This window comes from Grus americana, chromosome 6 (genome assembly GCF_028858705.1).
Source record: "Grus americana isolate bGruAme1 chromosome 6, bGruAme1.mat, whole genome shotgun sequence".
Taxonomy (NCBI): Eukaryota; Metazoa; Chordata; class Aves; order Gruiformes; family Gruidae; genus Grus; species Grus americana.
In genome coordinates this window covers 15333322-15355802 of record NC_072857.1, presented here as the reverse complement: position 1 = coordinate 15355802, position 22481 = coordinate 15333322, and the positions used below count along the sequence as shown (strand labels likewise).

The 22481-nt window shown below is 38.9% G+C and overlaps 1 protein-coding gene across 7 annotated transcripts in view; it reads right to left on the bottom strand.

Annotated features, from left to right (window-relative positions):
- Window positions 1-22481, bottom strand: part of CNTNAP5 (contactin associated protein family member 5) — a 299942-nt gene that overhangs the window by 220693 nt on the left and 56768 nt on the right. For 6 of the 7 annotated variants that reach the window (XR_008577724.1, XR_008577725.1, XR_008577726.1 and 3 more), the window contains exon 2: window positions 6101-6211. The exons of the other annotated variant lie outside the window; for it this stretch is intronic. Coding sequence is in view for 3 of the 6 variants with exons in the window: in XM_054830600.1 (XP_054686575.1) it covers window positions 6101-6211 (111 nt within the window). In the remaining 3 variants the exon portion in view is untranslated. The remainder of the gene's footprint in view (window positions 1-6100; window positions 6212-22481) is intronic. 7 annotated transcript variants of the gene reach the window in all.

Genomic DNA, 22481 nt, shown 5'->3' with positions numbered 1-22481 from the left:
AAAAATAAAGATATATACTGTCCCTTGAATTCTTTTAGAAGTTAAACAGGCTCATGGTAACACCAAGCCAGTGAAACGCAGAATTGCAACCACTGCTTGAATTTCACCACTTCACTCCCTGCAGTAGATGTGAGCTTATGGTTAAAAAGGCAAATCCTTCCAGATTGGAATATATTATTTTATGTTCTCTTGCTTTCTTTTACACCCTTAAATTATAGGCTATGTTTATTCTCTTTTAACTTGTTTCTACTTGCACACATTTATTCTCCGTATATACTCACCTTTCACTTCAGCCTTACAAATAAGTGAACACCACAGCTATGAAGAATGCAGAAGCCATTACAAAGTATCCAAAGCACCAAATTTTAAGGCTGTCACTGTTTCTGCAACCCATCATCTTGCATGTTTTGCCATTATTAGTGAAGTTTACAAAAGCACTTCTCTGTGATTACAGTGAACGCAATAACATTGGGAAGGAAAGGGGGAAATACAGAAGTGAAAGTAAAATATTAACAATTCTTCATGTAAACTACAGGAATTTTTTCAAATGTGCGTTTCCAAAGAAAAAGCATCACTAAACTTTGGTTATAATTAGCTTGGTTTACCTCAGTATTTTAATCTTATTAACTGATCTGTCTCAAAGCTGCTCCATGAATAGTTTATTGAAGTGAACCAAGTCGAAAGATCAATAGATGTGGCTTATATCACAGCAGTCAATTTCAATAACTTTGCCCTTTAAAAAAAAAATCTTGATTTTCCTGGACCACATTGGATTTGCCAACTCACATTTAAAATTCTTTTGTCTAAGAATAGGTGTTACAGTTTTCATTATTGACAGTTCATTAAACTAGGATTTAGTCCCAATTCCTGGGACTAAAGAAGCAGCACGTTTATTCCATAGCTTGATTTGGGTATTGTCCCTGCTCCTAAGATAAGAGAGTCTTCACTTCTCCACCAGAGCTCCCCAGGGAAAATAGTTTGTAACCAAACTAGTGCATACTGCTTGCTAGTGCCATGCTTTATTTTTACCTTTTTCAATCATAACATGTCTTTATCGTCATTGTGATTATTTTACCTGCCTTAAATAGAATACTCTCCCCTATGAGCATGCCATGAAAGACCTAATGAAATTAGGAATTTCATCACTCAATTTTTCTACTTCATATCTCTCTCAGTGCCATACAGATATATAGCTTAGATAAAACTGCAGTACTTCCCATTAAAAATCCTAACAACATTTTTTCTCCCTCTTCTCCTCCCCCCCCCCCTTTTTTTTTATTTTCAATGCTATATAAAGAATATTTCTGTCTGGCTTTTAAGACACAAACTATATAGCTGTGTTCCAACACAACAAGCTGCATATTTCTCCTACACAGAATTGTGACTAATGTACATGGGAGCCAAAGGAAACCTTCCTTTAGATTGCAGTATCCAATATCCAGAATAGACTCTGAAACACTGTAGTTGCTGTTTTGTTTACAGTTTTATTCCCAGGAACTGACAGGACACAGAAACTCAGTTCAGAAGTTCTGGCAGGTTTGTGGCACAAAGTCATTCCCTTCAACACTCCAAAGATCTTATTCTAGATGTTTCCAGTAAATATTAAAAGAAAGGTGTGCACTTTCGTCTTTCCTTCATTGTTTCTTCAATTAGTCTTTCTACAGCATAAACAGCAACAACTAGATGGAGGAAAATCACTTATTATAAAAGTGATTTGTTTGATGACTTTCCCACTAAAAAAACCCCTTTCTTCCTCTGTTCTATTTTATATATAGGTTCTTAAGCCAAGCTTGTTACCACAGGAACTTTCTAGTAGTTTGTTAAACTTTGTAACTAGCATCTATTCTATGTAGTTTATGCTCTCTCCCTTCTGCTGCTAGAAGTGGCAGAAAGGTGATGCGCTTTCCACAAACGTATTTGGCTTTACTATGCACTGCTATTTTCCAGTTTAAGCTTGGCACAACAGGTTTACATTTTCAAAATAAGTCAACCAAATGATACACACTGGATGGAAATTTGAGAGATCTGTGGTGAGCTTGAGCTCTCAAATCACAGATTACGCAGCATCTCTGAACTGCTTATGTCTTCACATGAGCACATTTGTCTGTCGGGAATGTCAGTCCAGATGTAAGCATGCATGACATGGCAGTGACACCTACTCGTACCATCACCTCTCCAGAAGCTGGTCTCGCAAGAGAGATGTTGTCGATTACAGACCACATCTTTACATAACAGCAGCTGCTTATACACCTTCCCGTGGGGAAAAAACACCATGGTATTTCCCTCTCCCATTTCCCTTCCACCATTACCATTTCCACAGATGGACAGTAATGCTACTGACTTGTAAGAGAGGCAGTTAAAATCCCTGAAAAGGCAAAGCTGCATAGGCTGTGTCACTGAGGGCAGAACTAAACCTTTTCCTGTTGGGCATCTCTCACTTCTGCTAGCCAAGGATTAAGCAAACACATAACTTCTGTTTACTTTTGTGGGCATCCCAATCCTCAACCAAATACTACTGTGAGCGCCAAAAGTTAATAAATGTTCTTTTTTCCTCCAAATTTGCTCTGTTACACAGAGCAGGTGGCACAAGGTATGCTGGCATCTTTTTCCAACACTGTCTGTGTCTGCATATTTCTTTTATGCACATCATTCCTTATAGTGTGTCACACCCCACCCCATATATTTATCTAGTAATTAGCAAAAAAGCACATCCAAAGTACAGCCACTTGCTCCTCTACCTGTCCGTGACATTCACCCTGGGGAATGTTTGTCAGGGCAAGCCCAGGACAAGAGACAAGGACGTAGGATGCAAAGGCTCTAACGGCTACTGGAGACAATATTTACAGGACATCAACCTCTTTTGAACAGATACAAGCATAACCCTGACACCATTTTCCTGTAGTTGGGCAAAATGAAATTGGAGAGGACCATACACCTTTTATTAATAGTGTGTGTGGTGGTTTACCCTTGGCTGGACACCAAGTATCGACCAAGCCACTCTATCACTCCCCTCCTCAGCAAGGCAGGGAGGGGAGGAAATAGGATGGAAAAAACAAGCCCAAACTCATGGGTCAAGATAAAGGCAGTTTAATGTAGCTAAAGCAAAAGGCCACGCTCGGAAGTAAAGCAAAAAGCAAAAGATTATTCTCTACTTCCCATCAGCAGGCAATGTCCAGCCACTTCATAGGAAGCAGGGCTTCAGTATGCGTACTCCTTACTCCGGAAGATAAACGTTGTAAAAAAACCAAACAAAACAACACACACACAAAAATTAATGCCCCCACCCTGTTCCTCCTCCTATCTCTCAGTTTCTTATTGCTGAGCAGATGTCATATGGTATGGAATATCCCTTTGGTTAGTTTGGGTCAGCTGTCCTGCCTGTATCCCCTTCCCAAGATCTTGCCCACCCCCAGGAAGAAACATTGGAGAGACATCCTTGACGTGTGCTGGCACTGCTCAGTAGCAGGCAAAACACTGGTGCGTTATCCACACCTTGCTAGCTACCAATACACAGCACAGCACTATGAGGGCTGCTGTTGGGAGAATTAACTCCATCTCAGCCAGACCCAATACAGTGTGGCATAAACATAAACCAGACAAAATGTGGCTTTTATTACACCCACCAGATCTGTACATTTGTTTTCAGGTAATCTGTAAAGTATTTAGTGTATGAAGATGCTACATTGTCTTTCTCTGAAGAAAATGGGAGAGAGAGGATGCTCAAAGTCAACACATGCTTGGCACTTTGCATGCCCCTCAGATATCATGATGTCATGTCCCCATTTTGCCCACCAGGTTCCCATTAGCCTTAAGATTCTACACTTTGTAAAGGGTACACCATCATCCCTCACAGTTCACGCATTTCACGTTTTCTGTGGATCATTTCAGAGGAAAGGTTCAACATGGTATGGAGAAAATGTCCCACTGGAGAAACAGTACCACAGGAATCTGATACCTTGCTCCTATTTCTCCATGGCAACAAATTGTAACACTAGAAATATGAGGAGAACAAAGATCAGATGGTTTCTCAGTTGGAGATCTGTACGACTCCAAGAAATATGATCAAATACTTTTTTCTTTTTCAGACTATTTGTACATTTTGCCATAATTATTCCAAAAATTGCACTTAAGCCCAGTGTTATGCAGTCAATGCTCCTTGATGTTCCACAGGGCTGTTCAGGATGCCCATACTTATTTGCAGTTTATTAACACGAAGCCAAGGGAAGGCTTGTTTCCACCCTACAGTGCCTTACAAACAGCTCAACTGGCTTTACACTGTGCTACAAATTCTTGGACTTCCTGCTGCAACTAAGTGCTTCCCTGCTGCTGAATTTTACTTTAATGCCCAGATCAAACACCTCCTGGCCATAAAACAAATTCCTTTTGACATTATATATGTTTTATGTTCCCATACATAATTGCCTATACTGACTACTCAGGCTGAGAGCTAATAGAGAACTGAAAAAGCTCAGTTGATACTGTCATATTGTAGCAATTTTCTTATTCTTTTTCATTATTTATTTACTATAAACAAAAAAGCTGATTAATCCCTCTCATGGGTAGGTAATATATTTCATACCTCAGAATCATATTTATCAGAATTATAATAACTGCTTTACTATTACCAGTACAGATTTATCAGCATTTTAATTGAACACTTTCAGCAGTTCATACACAGCTTTACTCATGGGTAGTTTGTGTGCGGGGGTTTTTTTTTTTTTTTTTTGAATGGCACATTTCACTGCTGCAGGCCTTTTTTTAAGCCAATCTTTTAGTTATTGTTATCTATTACTGAATCAACCTGATGAATTAGAAACTTTCTATTGATGTAGGTCTGGATTGCATTTTAGAAATTCATCTTCACCTGTTGCATTCATATTTACATTAACATATATTTATCTGCCTTTACCTCGAGGCATTGTTACTTGCAGCACTGTCTTATCAATTACAAAGCTAAGTCAACTCATCCAAACAGTCCGATGTTACCAGAAAGCCATGGCACAGTCCTTGTTAGTGAATATTATTTCTTGTGAAGGTATCTACTGTTTGCTTTCAAGTGCCAGCCAAAGAAAGTTCCTTCTGGCACCACCTACCACTGCTTGCTCCTCCAACTCAAGATGAAGTACCCATATGAATTCTGCTAGCACTACATCTGTGCATTTCTATAAAGTCTGTGCAACAAAAGAATTACACAAGGTAGAATTTAGCTTCTCAGTCCCTGTGTTGGGCTTAGCTCATCAGTTATCACGTAAGCCTCCAAAACATGAAATAAAAGTTGCTGAAACAACATCCTTGCTTAGGGTTCAGTTTCAATACTCTGTCTTTCTCTTCCTCCGATTTGTACCAAAAGACGGTGTGGACCTTCCCAATGCAATACTGTCTGTCTAAAAAACTAGAATAAAAAAATATAAATATGATACAGTAATTCCCATCTAACCCTTCTCTAATGACTTAGCAACTCCTTATCATTAGCGCTAAGCATCTAAGAGAACCCTTTACTGTCTTTCTGTAGATTAATCAAATGGCATTTGATTAAAACAGATGTTGCAGATTATTTTTAAGTAGGAAAATTCTCATCTTTTAGTAGTATACTTTCTAATGTTTCTTATAATGAAAATCATATGTGATGTGATAATACAGGGCTCTCCTCTTTCTGAGTCTCTAACTTGGAAATAAGATGGGAGCCAACAATCCAAATTTGCAACAGTGTCAAATGACATCCTAGATCCTGCCAACTTCTCTTTTCTGATACCAGGTTTGATCCTAATAGTTTCACCTTGCGTATGAAGTCATTACCCAGGCCTCAAATATTCCTCATTGCAAATGTCTGCAGAGCTCTAAAGATTATGGGAACTCTTTTCAAAAGCAAAAAGATGACGTGAACCTCGTTCAGGATGTTTCTAGAAAAGAAGTGGAGAGCTTCACATTCAAGAGAAGTTTTCTATAACGAAAAAATTGCTCCTAAATAGAGCTCTTACAGAAGCATAAACTAACAGCTCTATTCAGCTGGGCTCTGAATGCCCTACATACAGCATAAAAAGTTAGTCTTTGTAAATATCATTAAAAAGCATAGTTTAGGCATTTCATACTGCAACCTTACCATCTCGCCTGTTGAGCTTTGCAAAGCTGGGACTGTGAGTACTGAAGAGCTCAGAGGAACTGGTAAGGGCTGTTGAAGGTAAGGGAGATACCAATGCATCATCACAATTATCTAAAAAAAAGCAAAACACAAAACATAGAGGTCATCACATGAGCAACAAATATGCCAATTTATGCTATCCCAAGGTGGTATTTGTTTCTACATAGTAGACAGAGATTGGAGAAATAGCACACGTGTGCTTGAATTCACATGTGAGACAAATTTACCTCCCCATAACAACAGTCTGGTGGGATGGCAACTGGATGAGAGCTGTTGTTCAGGCATCAAATACTTGAAAAGCTTGAAAATGTTTTCCTGTCAGAGAATGCAATTTGATGATCTACCCTTCTTCTTTCATTTCTTTCCCAGGCTCACATACATATACAAATTAGTTTTGTTTACTTAAAGGAGTAGTCTACTGTGTCTTTCCCCTTTTATTGTCACATTCTCATCTGAGGACAGATGGGGTAGGCTAACATTCAAATTGAATTTGTAGCCCCTAACATTTGAATAAGGATGGAATTACGTAAAGTAAGTTTGCTCATTATAATGCTGTCACATACACACTCAAGAACATATTGTGGTGTTTCAGTAGGGAATAATAATAAAACCTTCTTATTTTTAATTGAATCTCCCATGGAGCAAACATGGATCTAATTACTGAAAAAGTCCTGCAGGTTAGCAGGATCTCAGGCACCACAGCGTTCTCACACTCACAGAATAAATATACAATTTGCAAGGATGGGGGGTGGGAGGGCAGCAGGGAATAATACATTAGTGATATTTCAGGGCTACAAAAGGCAAGGAATAAAAGCAAAAATTACAAAAATTATAGCTATGAGAGCAAATTTAGACTGATCTAAAACTGGGTGATACCTTTCCCATAATGAGCCAGATTACATTAAAATATTTCTCATCTCTTTCTGCAATAGCTCTCTACAAAAGTATCTGAGCTGTTCTAATCAAAATCCTTCTCTATGTGAAAAAAACCCAGCATAGTCAATATAATTCATATCGATGCATTGACTGATGGACCTCAAAAAGCAAACTTAAGCATGAAATCCTTTCCATCACTTGGGTTACCATCAGCAGAAAGGCCTAACAAGATCTGCGAGTTAGACAATTTAAGGACAAGCACGCAACTGATGTTTTGACCATGAGGATAATTAGCCAACAAAACAAATTACCAAAGTCCTGAGTAGATCCTCTATCCCTTAAAGCCTTTGAGTCTCAAAGGGGACTTATGATTGCAATGCAGAAATGTCTGTGGAGTGATGTGCTCCCTGATATGTGTGAGATCAGGTCATAATTGTTCTGTCTGGACTTAAAAGGTAATCTGTAAATTAAAATGAGGCTCTTAAATTCACTGTCACTTATGACCTGAACAGTGATCTAAACAAAGATCTCAAATGGCAAGTACTTTGGGGCACCGAACTCACCCAAACTTCTGCATTCTATAAAACCCAGTGGAGAGGTTGGGAAGCTCTCGAAAGGAGGTTCAAGGTCTTAGCAAGAGAGGTACATGACTATTCACATCACTTAGAACCTGAAGTTGAAAATAACCGAATGCAGATTTCAATTTAAGTAGTGTCTAGTCTGCTGTCTCTCTCCAGTTCCCTGTGGTTGCTCCTAGACCAAGGGAGAACTCAGCATTTCAACCTGTGATCCACAAGTTGGCCATGACAAGAGTCACAGTGACAATCTCTGGATTCTCACTGTTCCCTGATGGTGTGCTTGGATACCTACAGGACACCAAGTGTCTCAGCACAGCAGCAAGTGTAAACCACTTCAGAGAAATGCATATAAAGTTTTCCCTGGGATCTCTGGAGACTCCAGCCTGGAAAGTGACAATGAGCTCTTCTAACTACCAGATGCTTTGTCTACATTTCCACATCCTTTGCTTTTATCCCCAGACACAGTCACCTGGACCTCTGCTACTAGAGCATACAACATCATTTTCACACCAAATTCTGGGATCTTTATTTGGTTTTCCTCAACAAAAAAAATCCACTACTGCCAGGGATCCTTCCCTGAATTCCTATCTAACTATAAAAACACATCATTTTAAGGCTTCAGGATTTAGGACAGCATTAACAATTTGGAGATAATTGATCCTGGTGCTGTCAGAACTAAGTCCAGCTTCTGATAGATAAGAGAGTAATGACTAATTGACTTCAGAGTGCAAGCAGGATTTTCCTCCGAGTGAAGCTGATTGTCAAATGGATACTCTGACAAGACACAAGGTCAGTCCTCGGCCTTTCCCTCAGTCAAAATTCACCTTGCAACATTGGAGGTAGCACCTGACAGCTCTACATGCACTGACCTACAATGCAGGACATGGCACAACTTTTACATACCAAATGAAATTTCAAATTACAGTACAGTAAAACGTTTAGGGTGCATCAACTTGTACATGCACAACAACCCAGATCATACGTAGAGTAGCTCTGATGCATCCTTTGTCAGAGACACTACACATATGAACTGTACATATTTGAGACTGCTATCTCTTTGTAAAACTTAGCTGAAACAGGCCACAGAGTTCAAAAAGGTAGGATGCGCACACAGAGTGAGGATCATCCCATAGGTCCTGCTTCCATGAGAAGGCAGAATTGGGAAAAAAAAAACAAAACCAAAAACCCACCACCAAAAAACCCCAACCAAACCAACACACACCTCTCAAGATTACAAGTCTCTAAGAAAGCATGTTATTGTCGTATTTCCCTTTTTGATAGGTGCAGACAAGAAAGAGATGAAACATTTTGTGCTTATGCAAGGTCAGAGAAGGTAAAACCAAAAGCAAAGCCAATGTATCCTGATTCCCACTATATAATCCCAGCACACACATTTCATAGAATCATGGAAGGGTTTGGGTTGGAAGGGACCCTTAAAGATCATCTAGTTCCAACCACCCTGCCATTTCAAGAGACTTCATCTCCCTTGCTTGGTATGACAGAAACAGACCTTTATTCCAGGTGCTCCCAGGTTTCTAGCTGCTGGCCCTACTCCTTTTGCCTTGGCAGTTTGCCTGTCAGAACAAAAACTTTGCTTCTTTGTGTCAACTGCATTATATGTCTATTAAAAACATTGTTTTTTAACAAAGAAAATTCCACACTACAGAATCATTTAAAACAACTGGACACTCACAAAGTATTTACTAGCCAGTTTTCTCCTATGATTCCTTGCTGACCAGATAATTAGCAAAAAAAAAATAATGAAGAGTGTCTAATTGCACCTATAAGCCATTATCTTCATGCAAATCACATAACAATACAGATGTTGACTTGCATTTGAAAAATGGGTGCTGACCTTGACTATGCTGAGTTCTGAGAAACATGCAATTATGGATAGCATTTACAGTGTCATGTGTATTATTAGAACTGTCGCCAGCAATCTTACTCCTGAAATGAAGAAAAATATTTACGTGTATCAACTCGATTTTTCTGATTTTTATTCACTTTTGATTTTTAGAAAATGATAAATTAACAAAAAAATTAGAAACTCAGCAACAAATTATGAAGTTATTTGGTTTAATGGTTTTGATTCCTTTCTTGTAAGCTTTAATTGCTCTCGAAGTAAAAACAACGAAATCTATTCCTCTTCCCCTTTGTATTTTAATTTTGCCCAAACCCATTTATTTTAAAACACAAATATAAGTGTTATCAGTTCAAAAGCATCCAAGTGATATTTAGACGCTAAAACTCTTGGGCTCCTTTGAAACATGCCAAATAATACCAGCTTTAGCTAATAGTCCATAAAATAGCGAACTTCAGATAAGGCCTTTTGCCCAAATATCTAATTAAGCTCTATATTTTGTGAAGGCCTTCAACATCTGTGACAAGTATGAAAAAATAACTGAGAAATGTATCCAAGTCCAGAGAGACAGGATTTCAAATGCTTCTGAATCACAGCAGGCTTCTGAAACACGGCTAATATATTACCAAAACTGAGTTTGCATAGAAATTGGAGATTCAGCCCAACTTTTCTAATTCTTCTAGTACATGTTTTACATCAGTGTTGGTAGGTATGATATGAACCAGTTTATAGCTTTCTTCAAGCTTGATATAACATCAGCGACAGCAACCAATATGAATTTAGAATATTTCTGATTAGTGGTCAGTGAAGATATTTAGAAAGCCATAAAACCCCAAAACCAGTCATGACCACACTAATGTTTCTTTCACCTTTGAAGAGAATCAACCCCTGGATCACAGGCAGGGTTGTTACTAGCCATAACTGAGATGTGTTAACAAACCTGTTCTGCTGCTATTTCCCTTGTCCACTTGAATAGTCAGTGGGACAAAACATATTGATTTCCACTTGTGAAGGCCATCCAGAAAGGTCACTAACATTGCCTTAATGAAAGCTTTGATGAAGAGGACACGATCAGTGAAAGATCACCAATCCCTGGGCTCCACAGACATGCCATACATCGGATTTGACCTGCTTTTAGTAGTGCTGTACCCTGAGCGAGATAAACGTGCAGAAAAGTCTTTGACTGTGAAGCTCACGTTACTTCTACCTGGTAGTATATTGTTAATCAGGATCTCTTATCAGTATGATAAGTAGTACCATACTTATGCCAACAATCTAGTATCACTGTAAAAAGAAAGTATTTGACAAGCCACAGTAAGACTGGTCTATGCTGCAGCTACTCTATTAGCAGCCATAAGCATCATGAAATAGCCATAAATACCATGAGACAGCAGTACCCAGAGTGGAAACATGGGACTGGTATTGCTCCACAATGCAAGTGAAGGAAGGGTAGGGAACAGTACCCAGCATACAAACTATTAACAGAGCAAAAATTGCCTCCTCTTTGCAAAATATACAAATTGGAGAAGATGAAAAAGAAAATTATAACCCAGAAACTGCTGTGGGTAGGCCTTACGATGGAGTTCAAAAGAAGAACTCCAAAGAGGACAAGTGACATGCCTCCTGCATCATCCCACAGTAACACAAGGCTTTTTAAGGGAAGATAACTCCCTCCTGTAGGTGTTTTTCTTCAAGTACACAGGGCCTGACATGTCAGCAAAGAGGTCCCGGATGAGACCTCGATCACACGACTCTGCTGAACCAGATACGAGTTGTGCAAGGAGGGCAGGAGCGTTTGTGACCAGCTGTGCCAGCCCTTGCCTGAACCACAATCCCTGAGCTTCAGAGGTAGTTTAACATGGCCTTCGCATAATCCCACAGACTTTGTGTCCACAGCTTGCTATTTAAATGCAGATATATCTATTTTATAGTAACCATGAAGGATATTTCAGGCTAAATCAGAGGCCTTGTAGCTTTCTCTTGGAGGCTTCACTTTAAATTCAAAGGTATTTTATTTAAGTGGGACTTTTGTTGCCAAGATATAATTTTATTCATTATTAAAATACCAGCAGAGTTACAGATGGTGCTGAAGTTAAATTGTGTGCATCATTTTGATTGCAACTGTAAATTGTCTCTGTACTGGGATTTGAAGTTGAAAAGATTCACTGGTATTTATAGGCTAGATAAAATTCCTCTTAGCATTATCCACTTAATGGCATACTTTGTTTTAAAGACGTAAACCATGCATTTTGTACTATGCCTCTAACAGTGCTCAGGAGTGACAACTGATGCCTTCCACTTCATCTATTTTTCTCCTACCTTCTGTAGCTACAATTCTCCTTTGTGAGGACGAGAAATAAATATTTAGATTTACTGTGCAAATTAACCTTCCACCTTTATAGTCCAATGATGTGTATGTGTATGGGAGAAGGAGGAGCTTCTGTGAGGGGGGAAAAGGTTATACAAAAAATAAACAGGAAATGCAGTAACACAGAGTATGGCTACAGATTTGGAAGAAATTGAGAGATATTTTCCATATCAAGAGTCCCTGAACAAAGCATCTCATCGGAACTACCACGTACTATGAGGTTCTACTACCATGAATATCTTAGTACGTGATTCTTGGAAAGACAAAAAAAAAGAAGTTTCTCTGTAAAAAGAAATTCCTTATTTTTTCCTTTTTCTTTTTTTTTTCCCCTAGAGACTGGCTATACTCACATGCACAGCTGTGAACTCCATCTGTTAGCTGAAAGGCATGGCATATTTTTTGAGATATAAGACACTAGATAAAGTACTTAACAACACAACAACATTCCTTTTTCTTTCTTCACTGTACTGCAAGTAAACATCAATAGTTTAGCTAATCATGAACTCTTCCTAAATGACTGTAAATTACCTAAGTGTTCTTTCGTATGCCTGTAAACCTTGACATAAAAGTATTACTCAATCAGTGCATTTATAGAGCATCCTTTTATGATACAGTCTGCACATGTAACCTTATCTCACAAAAAGTGGTCAAATCTGGTTTTGAATGATGTAAGGAGCTCTCAAAAGTTTCAGTAGTGGGTCTTTTTTTTTTTTTTTACATCTGCTGTGTAACTCTTACAATAATGAAGCGGGAGACAATTTGAGGAACAGAGCAATCGTGTTACACTTGGGCTTATGAAGCCAAAATGTGAATTTCAAATAACCACCAATGCAGCTGCAGTAAACTAATACATAGAAGCAATACTTGTTGCAAGCAGATCAAAGAACATCTGACACAGCCAATTACCAACAAAAATTAAAGAAAAATGTCCTTTCGTTTAAGGAATGAAATGTTCTCAGATTCCAGCTCTGTCATAGTCCATGCCATTTAGGCAAGTCATAATGTCTGCCTCTACAATATGAAGGTACCCGTCACTTCATCTTACACTGTACGCTTTTCATTAGATTGCAGGGGGTTTTTTAGGACAGGAATGAGCTGTTGACAATGAACAGTAAATCCATCACAGAAATCCATTTAATAAGAGGATAGGCTGAGATCTCAACAATTACTGAACTCATTGTCATTTCTATATGGAAAAGAAAAAAAGACATCAAAAGGATGTGGTGACTCAGCTTGTCAACATTTATATTCCAATGAACAAACATGCAAAAGCATATCATTGTCCAAAGCTGTGATTTATTCTCAGCAGGCGTAACAGGCGTTGTCAAGGGTTCTTACTACTTTCTACTCAGAATACAATGCTTCTTGTGCTTATTTGCCTTTTCCTTCCACATTTGTGAGATCCTGCTAATTTAAGAGTGCTCTGATCTTTGACCTGAAATTAGAAAGCTACAAAGCTGACCCAGCAGGTGAAAAAGGTTTTATATCTGAAGTTTGCCCTTTTGACATGTAGCACACTTTAGTGGACAGGCTATAAATTCATTCAATCCATGGCAGCGCAATATATCCAGAGATTGCCTTTCTGTACAGGAAAACACAGGTGAGTGATTTTGTCAGCACAGGGCATTCTTTGCTATGTTACCAAAAATACAATCCAAGAACATAGAGACCCTTTGCTATGGCCACACAGCATCATAAGCATCCTTTTTATCCTGGTCTACATAAGACTCGTTACTTGGGCATGTCAAAGTAGTTGATACATTCCAAAGATCAAGACAATCTTTAGAAGTTTCAAAAGTTTTAGCAGCACTCACAAAAACATACACTTGATGTCCTTCAAAAGTATCAGACTTTGCTACAAACATGCCCTGTTCACCAGAGGTCATCACTGAAGGAGGAATTTAGGACTCCATCAATTAAACCATGGATTACAAAAGCAGAACAGCATTTGCCTTAAAATATCATAATACACACAATTAAAACAATACAGAATTTGCAGAAAAATATGTTAATGTATATGCCCTCATCAGCAAGGCTGCCAGGCTCATTATTAGAAAAAAAACACAAGAATGATCAAAGGCAGCTGGAGTGAGTTCAGTATCGGCATTCACCAACATAAAATTAAAATGCAGAGGGGGTAAGGCAGATTTTCTGCTGATGTAACTCAGTGTTAAGATTGTTCAGAAATTCATTGGTGAAGCACTTTTTCCAAGTTGTCTAAATACAATTTTTTAAATGGAAATATAAATACCTGTTTCAATGAGAATAAAGTTTATTAAAAAAAGGAAAAGGAAAAAAGAAAAGCTTTCTGCATAACAGCCACAGCAAATAGGTTAGCATGCTGACCAGAACATGAAAACCAATTCAGGAAACCCCTGCTTTATTTGCAGGGGTGGGGGAGTAGACCATCTCGGGTGACTAACACCATCGGAGGGCGGGTGTGTGTGTGCATGTGATAAATCCATTTTCTAGTCCAATTGGGAAATAGAATAGCTTCAGCAATCTATGTAGCACCATGCCACCTTCTACCACCTGATAGTCAACCCAGTGAGACAGAAATATAGTTCCAACTGCTTCTCCAAACTGGATGAGTCTCTCATGCAGATTGACATCTATGCTATCCCCTGCACTTAGTGACCTTCAAATTTAGCATGCTTGCAGCAGCACTGCTGCAAACTTCAGTGGATCATCTCAACACCAACTGCTTATCACCATCACACCTATGACCACAGACACATAAGCTCAGACCCGTGAGTGAGGACTCCTATTACCTTGCTCCGCCTTTGTGGAGGTGCAGTGTGTTAGCAGGGGTACCTTAAGAGAACAAAACCAAGAATCCTATTCCCATGGTGGGTTTCCTTCTGAGGATTCACACTTGACGCTGATTTCCATGAGTTCAGGAATAAACACAAATAGGGATGTTAAGGGAGAATTAGCCATTTATATGTTCTGGTCCCCTTCTGCTTCCCCAGCACAGTACTATGGGTCACACTCAGTTTCTTTGCAGTGCTACAGTTTCCCCCCCACCTTGGAGCAAGACCTGTGAGTATCTGCATCAGTGTGATGTCCCATTCCTATTCCCTCTCTCTCTATCCCAACCACCACTTCAGAAGGGCAATGAAGCTGGGCAACTTCCATCATGTGAGAAAACTGATCGGGCCTCAGCTCTCATTCTCAAGATTTTTCTGCCCTGGTTTTCCTATGGACCTCTATGGAAAAGGGCTCATTTACACAGGCAGTCATTGCAAAGACTTTCAGACAATGCCGTATCTTTGTCTGGTAAGGTTATTTTGTGCACATCTGAATTTACAGCCACTATCTCTAAGCAAACAACAGAAGCGGCTAGAAAGGTGTGGAATGCTGATGAGTTTCACTGGCATACCCAGGTAACAAGGCACAGCAGTTTAAAAGCCATCAATAACCAAGAGGTTTTCCCTTGAATTTTTAAATCAATCATGGTAAAGTGAATTCCATTTTTCTTTCTCCTTTGAATCTCTGGTGAACTCATGGATAAAAACTGATTAAAGGGGGAAAAAAATACACAGTATGGAATTCACTAAATATTTTCTGTTTGGAAGAGAACCTCTTCAAATCGTGTAACATACAGGATGGCATACTGAAAAGCAATTATAACTCTGAGAATTTCAGTGCATCCCATAAGGCTGAGAGAATGTTCAATTTGCAGGCTGTGAGCAAGGATTAACAGAGACGAAGGTAGTAGTAAGTGCCCATGTACCATTGCATTTAAATGTAATGTCATTTCAAGGGATGATAAGTAATCATTTCATGTCTCAATAACCTCCAACAAAAATGCCTTATTTAGCCCCAAAACACCAATTTTTAAGACTCTTCTATGCAAGTTAATGGTTTAGATAAGGAACCGGATTGAAAAAATGTTTCAAAATTCCATTCTTAAGCAAGGTGAATGCAACTTTGATGTCAGTTTAAAGACAAAAATTTCTGCCAGGCATTTCTTAGGGCAGCACGCTCTCTCTTCATCAGTCACAGTGGCATTTTTAGTGCCACAGGAGAAAAGAAACCTATAGATCTGTTAGATTGAACGTGTTGTCAAATAAGGAAGAGTTTATACACATATTTTGATTTTTCTCTCTAACTAACCATGATTATTTTGGGAATCAGTATTGAGACCCTCAAGCTATAGATTTTGCTACAATCTTAATGCTACATTGAGCTCCAATCCCATGCTCTGAACAAGATCCATGGCACTAAATGATCATGGTTGTCAGTATTCACATTGCTACAGTTCTGACCCATGACTTTAGACTCACTTCAGCATCTCTGTCACTGAATTTTCTTATAAGTGGAAGGTATTTCCTGACCCTCAGAGAAACTTTCACCACCCATTAAACAAGTATACTAGAAGATGTTAGCAAGCATGAGAACAGAAGACTCCCCAGCAAGCAGTCAGAAGATTGGGGCACACCATGAGGGTGACGGCAGCAGCATCTTCCCCAGTGATGCCCTATCCATCACCCTCAAAATACAGTCCTAGAGCTGTTAGAAAGGATGAGCTTGTGGTCCAGATACTGAAATGGTAAAGATATTTTTAATTACCAGGTCAGTCATAGACCCATTCAGGATTTGAGCCTTCCCGAGCTCAGCTTTTCAAATTTATTATTCCCTGCCTTCATTAGTTATGACAGCAACAGTTTGAGGAAGAGATGTTTCTCACTCACATAGACAGCAAGCGCAAGAGCCATGCGGTCACTCAAGGGTAGGGGACAAGCTGAGAACTGTGGGTGAAAACGTAGAACTACTCAGGACCCACAGGGACCACCAGAACCTGAATTTTATTTGCATGCACAAACGGTATCCTTCTCAATCAATACTGAAGATGCTTTAGAGAACAGATACACCCAAAAAGATCCATTATAAAAGTGGATAATATTATCTATTAATAATGGATTCAGCATACGTGTTCCCTTCATCCATATCGATGATGCTGTTTAATTCGGTATCCAGGAAAATCTGTATGAACCCAAGAGTACCTTTGACAATCCCAAAGAACAAGATTCTTTTCCTTAGTGGAAATCTTATAAGCCAGCTAGAGTGGTGGTGTCAAGGCCACACTTGTCACACCTGGTTAGTGGCTCACTTCCCAGTCCTGTTCAAAGTCAACTAGAAGCTTTACATGCAGACTTGATACAAACATCTCTGCTACTTATCATTACAATTTGAACCCATCCAGTGTTTTCTGCATCAAAAAAATTTCTAAGAGACAGATCATCAGTAGCTCTCTTGGATTTATCACAAAATAGAAGGACTAGAGGGTGGGGGAGAAAACTGTCATAACCTATGCAAGTACAGTATAGTAGGGGGAAAAGGACATAATCAGAACATAGCAGGACTATTCACTCCAGGGTTTTGCAAAATTTGTTCTGCAACAAGCTCACAAACATTAATAACAGAATGAAAAGGTAAAACGCACTAAGGATTGCAGCACAGTATGTCTTTCACATGGGATTAAATAAAACCAGGCATTCTTCATTTAAAAAAAAAAACCCCACACTGAAAATTCAAGCAACTAAAAAAACCAAAAAGGGGAAATTCAACAAGATAGCAGTTTTGATTTAAAGTATTGATTGGTTTAAAAGCCAGCAGAACTCTAGCAGTCAGCTACCTTTTATTTTGCCTAAAGAAGGCATTTTTCACCCAACAAAGAAAAAGGATCATCTTCTATCAGTAGTCTTCCTTGTGATGAACTTTGCATATGGAAAATAAAAAAAGTCTCGATTAAAAAGAAAAAAGCCCCACACGCACAAAACCTATGTTCCACTGCGCCTGTTCAAAAATAGTATAGAAAACAGAGCCATCTTCACGAAGCTACTGTAAGGAGCCTTTGTAGATACAACTGTCAGATGTGGAACAATTTGGGTAATAATTTGATAACTTTATTTTCAGATATGACAAACAGACAACTCCCCCAGGCTCCCTAATTGCTTGTCACTTTTAGACAGATCCTACTCCTTCAATACTGAATGACTAGCTCAAATGCTTTCATATATAATTATGGCTCAATCCAGGCATGCTTTCTTAAAAACAAAGAAACTGTATATATTAGGGTAATGATCTTTTAAATGCAGAGGAAAACTCAGTTGTGTATTTTCTTACTCTCTTTAAACTAAATTCAGATCCTGCTTAGATTTCTGCTGGTTCACATCCCATTTTAATACAAAAACTCCCACAGGTTTTATCTCTTCAACAAAGCAATTAATAAAGCATGGCTCAAGCCATTAAAGGTTTATTTTATGCCCCTCTACATCCCTTGAGAGAAATAGGAATTGATGTTTATTTTGAGCCTTTTGAAATCTGAATCACTTCCGCAAAGTCCTGCAGCCCTGAAACTAAAATCTAATTACCTGCAAGTGTTCGCACACATAAGTATACATTCAAACTCACTCCCCTATGTGGCAAGCTTTTGAAAGATCAAAGAGTTACCTCTAGCCTTGAGGCTCCTTGTTTGAAAATGCATGTTAACATTTAATGGTGTCACACACCAAAGCCCTGCACACTGCTTTGAAACCATACCCCTCAATGGTGGAAGTAGCTTTCCTCTCTACTAGTGCTAATCAAAAGGACCAGGAATATACCTTCAGAAGATCCATGGCCAAGGCCTCCACCCTAAGAAATGCAAAGCCCAGTTTGTCTCAAGTGGTAATTTGCAGCAACATATCTCAGTACATCAGCCCAATGAAAAGACGTGAGATCTGTTCCATTCAATTTTGCCCTGGAGGAGTCAACAGCCAGCTCTTACTCCTTTTCTTGCTATTGAACAGAATCACTCATGAAACTCAGAATAGCAGAATGGTTGAGGTTGGGAGCCATCCCTGGACATCATATTGTCCAGACCCCCTGCTCAAGCAGCGTCCCCTCTGGCAGATTGCCCAGCACCAAGTCCAGACTCATGTTGGTGCTGGTGAGGTTTTTCCCTAACCCTTAAGGGCAGAGAAGCAAGATCCACTTCATAGGTTCATTAAATCTATCCTATCTTACAACAGGACATGGCATTCAGGAATAAAGAAATTCTTCTGGTGTCCCAATAGGCTGTAGCCTGGAGAAACTCTAAAAAAAGCAACCTTCTGTGTCCTACTAAGACAAAAGGAAGTGGGAGAGAGTTTCAGGTAAACTAATTCTCCAGGACAGAAAAAAATTTTAATATGATAACATCTCCAAATTTTTTTGTTTATATGATAATGCAGAGCATTAGACTAAAGAGATGATAATATGGAATTTGTCACCTGTCTTTGGGGAAAGGTTAAGGAGGGCAGATCATTTTCTTCATCTGTATTCTTTCTATTTGTTTTCTTGGGAAAAAAAATCAGCATGCTATGCAATTGCTTATTTTTAGGTGTTTATTTGGGTAGGTTTGATCATCAGAAATACACGTAAAATATGAAAAGATTCAGGAATATGCCTGAATAACGGAGGGCAGGGGTGTAATTACTTTTTAACCTCACGGACTTTCAAAATTGCGAAGAAAGAAAAGAAACATGTCAGAAAGTTAGTTCTAAAGCATATTTCTGTTACACTCATTGTTAACTGTATGAATCCTGTGTTACCCAAAAGATGCTGAGGTTGGACCACATATTATTAGAGACCATACAAAGATATCACACTGGTTTTTGCTACTTTTCAAATTGCTCCTTTCACCTAGATTTGGTAATAAAGAGAATAACAAGGGAAAGTGGTCAAGACCCTCACAGAAAACCCATGAAGTTCCGGAATGACCTGAGCAGTCCCTGTCACACACTCATCCCTGGAAGGTTAAGTGGATTTTGATGAAGCCATCAGCTTCAGCCACAAAGAGCTTGAGTCGATGCCAAATGAGGTCAAAGGGATTTTCTTTCCCTCCATTAGCTTCAATGGGCTCTGAATAAAACCCAGTGGGCTCAAGCATGCCTACAAATTGCAAAGGGAATTAGAATCCAATTCAATAATTCCAACTATGGACACTGGAAACCAGAATGACAAAGGGAAATTACACAATCTCTTCTATATCACTGAGAGAACCACTGAATTGATGCCAAAACCATGATAACGTTGTCCCAGAACTTAGGAATACCACCTCAGGCAATGCAAACCAGCACCTGCTACACCAGATTAATTCCTGTACCCTTGAATTCCAGAGTAATAATTCCTCATGAAGCCAAGTGACTTTTTATGTACTCACAACCCCCCTAAACAGCCTCTCTCACTCTCAAAGGTAATCTACTTTTCACTAAAAGATTTTGAAAGTTCATGTCTATTGGTATAAAGCAGAGACTGACTCAAAGGCCACAACACTATATCTTTTATGAATAAAAGTTATCAAGTGAGAAAGGTTTATACAACCATATATAATCTTATTTTTTAAATAAAGCTAGGCAAGTTTACTAACCAAATTCACAGCACAGTGACAGACAAGCTGTTGCCATATGGAACTTCACATTGAACCATTCGTTAAATATTGGTCACCAACATGATGCTACTTCGCATTTATTTAGTTATTAACAGGAGGATGCCCATAGCATTTTATCATTGTCCTAGCTAATGCTTAAATATGATCAGAGTCACACTATTTCATTTTTGTTTCTTGTCTGCACAAGTGTTTTCAGAACAAGTTCATGTCCCTGTGACATTCACAGATAGTCTCTGCAGACAGTTGTCCTAGCAGGAGTATGCACAGTAATGTCTGTGGGCAGCACATATGAAATCATGCCAAGCCTAATTAAATGAACTGAAGCAAGTCCAGGCTTATTTTTTATTGAAATAACATACAGCAGTCCTAACTGAAGTAGGGACCATGCAGGGTAGGAAATGCATACAGCAAGAGACCACTTTGGAATGGTGCTTTATATAACATAAAGCATGCCTTCCCTTTCTCCAGCAAGGCATGTTACTTTATCTCCACATTGCAAACATGGAAATGAGATAGGAGACAAGGTCAACAGAAATCTTTTGGGCTAAGTGGGAACTAAACTACCCTCCAGAGCCCCACAACACTGAGCAGCTCTGCTCCCATTACTCCTTTTCTTATTCTCATAGAACCACAAGAACAAGTCATTTGAAATTCATCAAATCCATGAAAAGTGCTAGAATTGAGACTGGGAAAAGGACAGAGAAACTAAAGAAGAAAATTAAGAATAAAGGCATTAGGGAGAGTTGAATAGGATAAATACAATAAGAGGACAAGCCAGAACAGTTATAGCCTTCCACTTTTTTGAAAGAGCTCAGATTTGTTAGTATAGTATTGGAATGAGGCAAAAATGGAGTGCTCTGAGGATGGCAGAGTAGAAGCTAATTTAGGTACGTGTCTGGAGCTTAGGTTGATTAGGTCATTCACAGCCTGAAGCTTTCTGGCCATAATAAAGCCTATTCCAAACCATCCCTGCTGTGTCTCACTTCTGTTTATTTGACTAGTTTTGTTCAAGGTCCAGATTTGGCAGAGCTTCTGTTTCCCCCAATGTGCATTTCATTTCCAACCATCTGCTGAAGACTCAGAGCCTCCTCTCTGAAATTTGAAAGATTTAATGACAATTAGCTTGAAAATACTCTTTTTAATTTTATTAACAGATTGTAGAATCAAGAAAATTCACAGGGGAAAAATACATTAAATAGCACTGCCTTTCCCCATCACTAGACCTGCCTACCAAGCAGTACGTACAAGGCACATATGGGTAGCTGCAAAGCACTTTGAATTCAGAGCTACGACATTAATCCTGTAAGAATAACCACGACGCCCAACTTGTACTATCATATAGCTTTACTGACTTGAATAAGACCTTGTGGAGATGCACTAAGCCATATGCAAGTCATTCAACAAAATCTTGTTATTTGATGTCAAGTCCCCTGCTGCTGGTCCAATCTGCCAGCTCCCTGCCCCCTCCTCAAATACCAAATTCAATAAATATTAGAAGAAAGCATATTCTGACATCACTGGTCTGAAAAGTTCAAGTTCAATAAGACTTCAGCTGGAAAGTTTCATCGCTACACAACAGATGTACAATAAGGGACAACTTCCATACTTTGAATCATTCTTACTTTTTAAAAAACAAAGCCACTCATTAAGTTTCCTTGTTTCAAGATATCCATAAATTCATGACATTTACATATGAGTCAAAGGCACTTTGCTTTCATTTCTTGGAAACTGCTTTTTTGTAATATACATTGTCACTGCACAGACTTTTTCGCAGCTTTATAGTAATTCATGTCACTGGCAACCTTTAGAAACTTGACTCATACTGTTAATGTAGTAAAACAAGGCAGACACATAATTATACCCTGAAAATAAAATCTTTTGTAAGCTTTAACAGCATCTCAGTTATCAATTGGATTAGTTCCACCTGTCAAAACTACAGGTGGTCAGATGTGTCTCAAGAATGCCTGTCTAGTTGAGAGTTCATGTCTGACTACTTACATTTCATCCAAAGGAGAAATTACCTCTTTTGGTACATTATGAAGACAAAATATTTTATTTTTTCCATTTGGAAGAGGCATCAGGTCTTTTCCTCTGAAAGCTTGTACTCAATTCTGCCTTACAGATCCAATGGAGAGGTATAGCTCCGGTTTTATTTACGACACAGATTCCACTGGGCACTCCATATTCCCAAGCCACTGGTTCTGCACAGGTTCATCCTGATCAGCGCAACTCAAGTCTGC